This window comes from Hevea brasiliensis, chromosome 17 (genome assembly GCF_030052815.1).
Source record: "Hevea brasiliensis isolate MT/VB/25A 57/8 chromosome 17, ASM3005281v1, whole genome shotgun sequence".
Taxonomy (NCBI): Eukaryota; Viridiplantae; Streptophyta; class Magnoliopsida; order Malpighiales; family Euphorbiaceae; genus Hevea; species Hevea brasiliensis.
Genome location: NC_079509.1, coordinates 8,910,078 through 8,919,309, shown reverse-complemented (window position 1 = coordinate 8,919,309; position 9,232 = coordinate 8,910,078). Strand labels below are relative to the sequence as shown.

Sequence of the window (9,232 nt, the reverse complement as noted above, 5' to 3'; positions counted from 1 at the left end):
AAGCCATCTGGAGCCCGCATACAACATTCAAATCTGTCGCATTATAACTCATCCGGAGACAGTTGTCATCCCCAATCTCAACGGACTCAGTTAGAATTGACGCAACGATGCAACATCTTATCTCAACATAAACAAGCAATCACCTTAAACCATACTCCCTTACCGATGCATGGATAATCAGTAGGTGTCGCAAAATGCATAAAAAGAATAAAAAGAAAATATTTTACATACGTAGCATCTATTCAAAGTAAACACCGATAAAACAGTATGAACTATTCTATTATATCTGTTACAAAACCCATCCTCAGCAGGACTGGAACCTCAGCCTCATACAGTTAAGATCAGGTGCAATCCATTATTTTAGCAGCATGATAGCCATTGGGTTGAAAATGACATTTTTATCATAGTATACGCATGAAAATCTTCAAGCTTGAGCAGCTTGCTCAACAGGTGCAGCATCAGAGGTGCCATTAACTTTTGCACGTTTTGTTTGGTAATCCTTTACAGCTGCCTTGATAGCATCCTCAGCAAGCATGCTGCAATGAAGCTTCACTGGTGGAAGAGAAAGATGCTTTGCAATCTCCCTGCAGTAAATTAAAAATTGCATGGCATTAGAAATTTATATGCAAGAATATAAGAGATCTTAAAGGACTCAAGCAGCTAAATTATACAATTAATGCGTGGACTGCAAGACAACATAAATTTATACTTTAATATTTTCCACAGAATCAAGAACCCCATAAAACCCAGAAACTTAGCAATCAATGCATGACATTTCAAACAATCCCAAGAATGGTTTTCTAAAAATAGAGAGAGAATAAGAATCATCTTCATTTGTATATCATTTTCCTTCTTTTTTTTCATTAATCTTCTAAATCCAACATGTTGCGTTCAGAAAATCTCTCCATAATTTTCCATCTCTCAAACTACTTGCATTTGAGACATTGACATCATTCCTATTTTACATAGCATTTCAACAGAAGATAGTCCAAAAATATTGAGTAGCCAACATAAGATCCTCACCAACATAGAGGTTATCTTAAATTGACAACCAAGACCAAAAGGGGAAAAATGCTGGATTAGAGGCCAGTGTGGCCCCTGAAATCACCAACATTTTCATTGAACATATACATGCATATATAAGATCAATAAATGGTGCCTAAAAAAAATTACTTGTAGAACATCTACCATCAAGTACATTGATTGGTAAGATGTGAAAGATACATATGCATCCACTTAAAGAATTTGTTCATGTTCAACAGCTTAGGACACAGGACAAGAGGTCCAAGCTCCACGGACCCTTTGACACTTTGCATGAACAACATTTATTTTATACAGAAAGACAATTAATAGAATGACCTTCACATATTCAACAACCAAAAAGAAGGAAAACACAGCTTGATAAATTAAAGGATTATAGTCCAGGATATTTAGTTTCCAAGAGGAAGAAGGATGGTTTACTACACCTTGGCAAGTCCCCAAATGGAGGAATATCACAATAAGTGATGACCAATGTATAACTGGTAACATCTCTATGAAAAGGATCCAAAAGAAAAAAAAGCTTCAAAGGGAATGACATGCAACTTGGAAATAAGTAGTGCCGAGTAGCAAGTGAGAGTAACTATAGTTGTTTTCACTAATACCTTCAAGCCTTATTCTATGGGTGGTGGTTAAGTGGTCTCCAAATTAAAAGCAACTTGAGTGCCTACATGACACTTGGAAACCATTGTTAAAAGGAACAACAATCTCTCTTCCACTAACATCTTGATAAGCTTCCCCATTTTTCTACAAAATCTATCTTAGTTGCAAATCAGCAGCTAATCTGCCCTCTATTTCATTCTTGTGTTGACATTCTCAATTTTATAATATTGATGATACTTCCTTTGTCCACATCATATGATTCTGATAAGGAGGACAAGGAGACCACAGTCAAGAACCAATGAAAGAACAATTAAAGTAGCTCTGCATACATGAAAACCTATCAGGCGCCAAAGCTGCAAAAATTACGACATTAATACAAGAATATAACCATTTATAAAGATTTCCTGCCAGAATATTTTCATTTAATGAAAACAATAACCCATAGATTGCAGAACAAGCACTACTAAGTGGTAAACTCTAAAAAGTAGTAAACGAACTAAAAACAAACAAAATTAAAAGGCAAGTAATCTAATTACGTGTTTTTTATGGATAAAACTTCCTCCGTCTGTTTCCCTTTCACCCATTCAGTAGCTGCAAAAAGGAAAGCCCACAATGAGCAGGTATACAATATTGAGAGCATTTAATTAAACAGTGACTTTTAGAAATAAACGAATATCGACACAATTATATCCTCGAAACCACCCACAAGATTATTCTGTGCATAACCCATGTCGTCACCCGAAATTTCAGATTACAAGTTATTTGCATCCCTATATTAACATATGAACCACCAATCAAATATCTCGTTGAAATTTGAATTGGACTGTCCCCTCAGTTTTACTTTCTCACCAATCAAACAAGACCTAAAAAACATACCTACAGAAGAGGAGGCAATCGCGGAACCACATCCGAAGGTCTTGAAGCAAGCATCAACAATCTCTCCAGTCTTCTCATCGACCTTAATCTGCAGCTTCATGACATCCCCACAGGCTGGTGCACCGACAAGCCCCGTGCCCACCGTCGGATCGCTCTTGTCGAAGGCACCAACGTTACGGGGGTTATTAAAGTGGTCGATCACGTTCTCGTGATAGAAACGCGGCAGCACCTGAGGAGGCCGTGGCAACACCTGCCCAAGCAATCTCTTCGACGCGAGCCTCAGCATTGTCGCGTTAATCGGAGATGATTCGATTTCGATAGGACTTTAGGGCGGTCTGATTTTTTTTTTTTTTCTCTTTGGATTTTATTTGTGAAGGGAAACAGTTGCCGAGGGAAATTCTGAGTTTTATAGGGTTTGGGATTTAACGGCGGTAAATTGAGAACACGTGGAGGGTGGAGATGGTTCTGGATTTTATAGATGTTGGGATCCCGTGGAGGGAGTCCTTGAACAATAGATAACACTGGGCTGGGCTGGCTGGGCTTCTACAGGATCATGGGTAATAGGCTCACTCTTAATTTTCTTTAGGCGACCTTGTATTATTATTTTAATTAGCAAATAAGCTATGAGAAGTCCAAGACAAACCACTAAGTCATTAAAGAAAAATTTACTTAAACTTGATTTATTACAAATTTAATATATAAATATATGAATTTTTATTTATTTTATATATAAGTGTAGTTATATATATTATATCTTAAATTCATAAGAGATTAAATTTAGACAATAATTTATACAATAAAAATGCATATGCGACCAAATCAAACCGACTATGTATGATTACATTACATCATTCCTTTCCCTTCCATTAGAGTAATATATAGTTGACCTTCATCGATTGTTATTAATTAGTAACTCAAATCTATCACACCTCATCTTCCAATGGAATAATACCCTCCTCTCAATTTCTTTGTTAAAGCAATAAGTGTTTATCATTCATGGAGTACAATCATTGTTGGATTTTTAATTTATGAACTCCGATCCAAAAATACAAATTAAAACACATTAATTTTTTATGTTTTCTTGATAACATGTATTTAATTTCATTAGCTAATTTTGATAGATATCAATAAATTCTTTAAAATAATACATCAAACGGTAAAATCACACTTTTTTATTAGTTATTTTTGAACCATCAAAGGTATGTTCCCTTTAGTATATGTGTTTTTTTTTTAATAAATTTTTAGATTGACATAAAGTTGATGTAAAAATTAACAATCTCACAGCTAATAAAAAAAAAAGTATGCATACCCTTTACCTTTAGGGCACTTTTTTGAGTTGGAAAGCAAGAATCTAGGGAACCATGCAATAATGTAAGACTATAATTTAAGTGAGACAAGTGAAAAGAAATAGGTTTTGGATAGTTGGTGCGTGGAAAAATGGGGAAGTAGGATTTCTTTAGTGCTTAGAGTTGCTCTTTCCTTTGGTATCATTTTTTGGATTTCTCTTTAAAGGTCCACTGCCCCATCACTTCACCTGTAACCTTCGATGATGACAACTTACTAAACATTTACCTCTTTCATGAATGTGTCTTTCAACATCCTCTTTATATCTTGGCGCCTCCACATTAACTTTTTTTTTTTTTAATGTGTCAGCGCTACATTTTGATTTCTCTGTTAATGACTAAAATTAATTTCTTGGTATAGTGACAGCTTACTTTCTTACGAGCTATAATGGTTAATGGTTGAAATGACTATAGCAAATTTATCTATTACTGCTAAACCTTGACAGCATGGGATATCAATAATGAAAAGTATGTCCTGGGGTTGTCTTTCTAAACAAAACAGGTGTGTTCCCACAAACACAAGGCTTAGAAACCTGGCCATTGACCTAGCACAACCCACACCCTACAGCATCACTCACTAGTCACTAAATAATAATGCATTGTTCTCACGTCCACGCTTTGTGTCTCGTACCCAAAATGGTGCAACTTGGGTAGGTTGTCACGACCCAACCTATGGGCCGGACCGGCACTAGGACCTGGGCCAGCCTAAAGCCCCCGAGGCCCGTAGTAAGCCTTAACTGTTCATTTACCCAATTCTAAGGCCCATTGGGCCCAAATTCAAGAAACCAAACGGACAGAGTCCGGCCATAAAATAGACTTTCCAACGGGGAGTTTTTGACTCACCCGACCTGTAAACACAATAAATACTCAATTGGGGAGCTCAGCTCACCCTCCACATACTCATCAACATAAAATAAATGGGAGCTCAGCTCCCTCATCCAATCCATCAACATGCATAACATATTTAAGTTTACAGGTCCAACATGATAAAAATATTACAGACCAAATTCAAATAAATACTGCTAACACATGCGAAAATTCTAGGAGTAATTAAAATTACACAAACATGGATAAACAACCTGCGAAGGATAAAAGCAGGTTAACCCAGAATAAAATATCCTCCTGTGGCCTGTAAAAATTTTTGAACAGGAGTGAGCGTTCGACTCAGAGAGTAAAATATCAATCTTAACTATAATCTCTATAACTATCTGAAACTACTGCAACTTTGTAGAGTGAAATGCAACATTAACATCATATTCACATCATAGCATCAAAAAGGTAATTTGGAGCACTCACGCATCCTGTAGAATCAATAATTATATATTGGGAGCTGTTGCGCTGTTCTGCTCTCTTAAATCCAACACAGTGCCGTGAAGAACTCAAGCGGACTTTCGCTTAATAAACCAAATCGAGGGTCCCAGCGAAGAACTCAAGCCGTGACTACCCCTCGAAGGAACGGGTCCCAGCGAAGAACTCAAGCCGTGACTACCCCGTCCTATCCATAGTCCACACCACATCACACGCACGCCAACGCACGCACACTGCTCCAAATTACCACAACAACACTCATGGCACATTAACAGTTATGAATGCAACATAAATCGTGCCTAGAGTTTAACTACATAAATATATTCATATAAGTGATGCATGGGCATGCTGAACATATAATAATATCGAAATTATAATTAAAATTAATATTTTACTCACAGACTTGACGACAAATTAATGTGGCGGCTGGGCGGAGGAAGAAGTCTGTCCCGGCTCACCTCACAATTACATTACATCTAATTAATACAATATGACACAATACAAACAAAGAAAAAGACCAAATACGTCCTAAGTCGTCGTAGAAAATCCAGTGAGTCTCCCCTATACCTAGGACCTACCCAACCTGCAAAAGGGCTAAAAACGCACTTCTATATTCACAATCCATATATCAACAGTTCAATCATATCACACAGCCCCTCCTGGGCCCATCAAATCAATTATCCATCACAATACGCAAAATTTCAATTTAGTCCTTATTATTGATCATTTTTGCAAAAACTGCCCAAACAAGCTCTAAAAATTATAAAACTTTGCCCCGCGGTCCTTAGCAATATTACTAAGCTATTGCAAAAAGAATCGTAATTTTCTAAGCTACCACGAATATTTTACGGATTTTTAATCCTATTTAAGCACTAGAAAATTACGAAAAAACAAGGTTCGGGTTTACCTTTGCCGATTCCGACCTCGGGGACGCGCTCGGGACGTCTGACAATGGGGGGGTAGGCAAAATCTCGGCCCAATTCGGAGACTTTTCCGGTAACGGGTCTGTCTGGCCGGAATTTCGCAGACCCGGTCAACTGTCGAATTTCCGCGAATTGAGAATACCTACACGAAGCCCATAACACGGGGGTTAGTACATAAATTTTTCAGAATTTTCTAAGCTCATTTAATGCTCGGAAAAACACTGCGAAGTTCCGTGGGACCCACCGAAAAACATTGTCGAAAAATTTTGAAATTAATATCATGAAGCTCTCGTCAGTGGAGCGTCTTTGGTAGCCTCGGTTTTCTCGTGGGATTCACGGTTTTCGAGAAATCTAGCCCAAAAGTCGAAATGGGCGAAAATCTTCCCGAGCAAAAATCGGACAATCCGCTCGATGGATTTCGGCGTTCTTGGTGTCTATGGAAAGCTCTCGCCGAGTAGATGATTTTAGACACAAGACCCGGTCCAATCGGTGGCCGGATCGGCCGGATTTGGCCGGAGAAACTAGAGCGACGCGCGCGCGCAGGGGAGGGGAGGAGAGAGAAAAGAAAGAGAAAAGAGAGAGACGCGCGGGAGAAGAAAAAGGAAAGGGAGCCGGTTCGATTCGACCGGTCCGATCCGGTTCGATTCGGCCGGTTCGATTCGAAATACAAAATTTTGAATTTTTACTCTGCCTCGGGACCGAAAACGAGGTCCAAAAATTCCGAAAAAATTCCAGAAAATTCAGAAAAATACGTAGACTCCAAATATATTTTTAGTTTTGCCACGTGGTCTTTAAATTAATTTTTAAAAATCATCAAAGTTTATATTTTCGGAAAATCGAACCCGATTTTAAAATCCGAAAAATCTCAAAAAAATTCCTAAAATTTAAATAAAATTTAAATATCAAAAATACTCATAATTAATAAAATTTTGGGGTGTTACATTCTTCCCCCCTTACAGAAAATTCGTCCTCGAATTTTTTTACACAAGGCAGAATAAAGTACATGATTATACATTGAACAAGTAAGGGTACTTGCTACGCATGTCCCGCTCTGACTCCCAGGTGCACTCTTCCACTGACTGACTCCTCCACAAAACCTTGACCATAGGGATCTGTTTGGATCTCAGCTGTCTCACTTGGTAGTCCACTATGGCTCTGTTTGCTCCTCAAATGTCAAGTTCTCTTTTAGCTCTATCACATCCATTGCGATTACATGAGAAGGATCGGGAATGTATTTCTGAGCATGGAGATGTGAAACACGGGATGAGCGTGAGAAAGGTTGGGTGGTAGCTCCAGCCGGTGAGCAACTGCTCCAACTCTATCGGTAACCTCAAAGGTCAGATATACCGAGGTGCCAACTTGCCCTTCTTTCCAAATCTCATGACTCCTTCATTGGAGATACCTTCAGAATACATAGTCGCCTTTGCAAACTCCACATCCCTCCGTGCAAGTGCATAACTCTTACGCCTCTTGAAGTGTCTTGATCGTTCACGATTAAAGGAACTACCTCTGAGGTGTACTGCACTAGGTCTACATCATGCACTTTCGCTTCTCCCATTTCTGTCCAACACAGAGGAGACCTACACTTTCTTCCATATAATGCCTCATAGGGTGCCATCCTATCTTTGGAGTGATAAGCGTTGTTGTAGGCAAACTCCACCAAAGCTAGTTGCTCATCCCATTGACCTCCAAAATCCAAGACACTCATGCGGAGCATGTCTTCCGATGTTTGGATTGTCCTTCAATTTGCCGTGCATGCGAGGTGGAAAGCCGTCTTGAAGTTCAAGCTGTGTGCCAAGTGCCTCTGCAACTTTCTCCAAAAGCAGAAGTGAGCTGGGGCCCTCTATCGGATATTATGGAAGCCGAATTCCATGCAATCGACTATTTCTCGAATGTAGGCGGGCATCTTGTGCCCGCAGTATGTAGTCTTTACTGAGTAAGTGAGCTGATTTGGTCAAGCGGTCCACAATTACCCATATCGAATCATATCCTCGCGTGATGCGAGGCAACCTTGATCACAAAATCCATAGTGATCATTTCCCACTTCCATTACGGGATAGGGAGCTCTTGCGGCTTCACGACGGTCTCTGGTGTTCAAACTTCACCTTCTGACAAGTCAAGCACTTGGACACAAAGTCTGCTATGTCTCTCTTCATGCCATTCCACCAATAGCTATCTTTCACATCATGGTACATCTTGGTGGAACCTGGGTGGATCCTGTACAGTGTGTAGTGTGCCTCTTGCATGATTTCATTCCTGAGATTGTCCACATCGGGCACACATATTCTAGAACCTTGCACTAGGGCGCCATCATTGGCAAATCCAAACTCACCACCTTCACCTTGCTGTACTTTTTCTACGATCTTCATCAATTGTTGGTCTCTGTGCTGGGAAACTCTAACTCTGTCCCTCAAGTCTGGCCTCACTGAAAAGTGAGCCAACAATACCCCCTCATCTGAAAGATCTAGGATTAAACCTTGATCCATCAACTCATGTACCTCCTGAATCAGTGGTCTCTTTTCTGCTGAAATGTGCGCCAAACTACCAGAAGATTTTCTGCTCAAAGCATCTGCTACAACATTGGCCTTCCCAGGGTGGTACTGGATGGTGCAATCATAGTCTTTCAGAAGCTCCATCCATCTCCTCTGTCTCAAATTTAAATCCCTCTGTTGGAAGATGTACTTCAAACTCTTGTGGTCGGTGTATATCTCGCACACTTCACCATACAGGTAGTGTCTCCAGATTTTTAGTGCAAAGACTACAGCCGCCATTTCCAAATCATGGGTGGGGTAGTTCTGCTCATGCCTCTTCAGCTGCCTTGAAGCATAAGCCACTACCTTTCCATTCTGCATCAAAACACACCCTAGGCCAACTCTGGAGGCGTCACAATACACGGTGTATCCTTCACCACTCACAGGTAGTGTCAACACAGGGGCAGTGGTTAGACACTCCTTGAGCTTCTGGAAACTCTCCTCACAGTCATCTGTCCAAATGAATGGAACATTCTTCCTAGTCAATTTAGTTAGGGGAGCCGCTATCCTGGAGAAATCTTGCACAAAACGCTTTGTGTAGCCGACTAAACCCAAAACTTCGCACCTCGGTGGTATTTGTAGGCCTAAGCCAATCAGTTACAGCTTCAAT

At 39.8% G+C, this 9,232-nt stretch overlaps 1 protein-coding gene across 1 annotated transcript; it reads right to left on the bottom strand.

Annotated features, from left to right (window-relative positions):
• Positions 1 to 205: 205 nt before the first annotated feature.
• Positions 206 to 2,910, bottom strand: LOC110642822 (iron-sulfur cluster assembly protein 1). The gene is made up of 3 exons (XM_021794988.2): positions 2,518 to 2,910; positions 2,178 to 2,232; positions 206 to 584 (listed from the first exon to the last, which is right to left on the bottom strand). The coding sequence occupies exons 1-3, from the start codon at positions 2,801 to 2,803 to the stop codon at positions 425 to 427; spliced, it is 501 nt and encodes a 166-aa protein (XP_021650680.2). The 5' UTR covers positions 2,804 to 2,910; the 3' UTR covers positions 206 to 424.
• Positions 2,911 to 9,232: the final 6,322 nt, after the last annotated feature.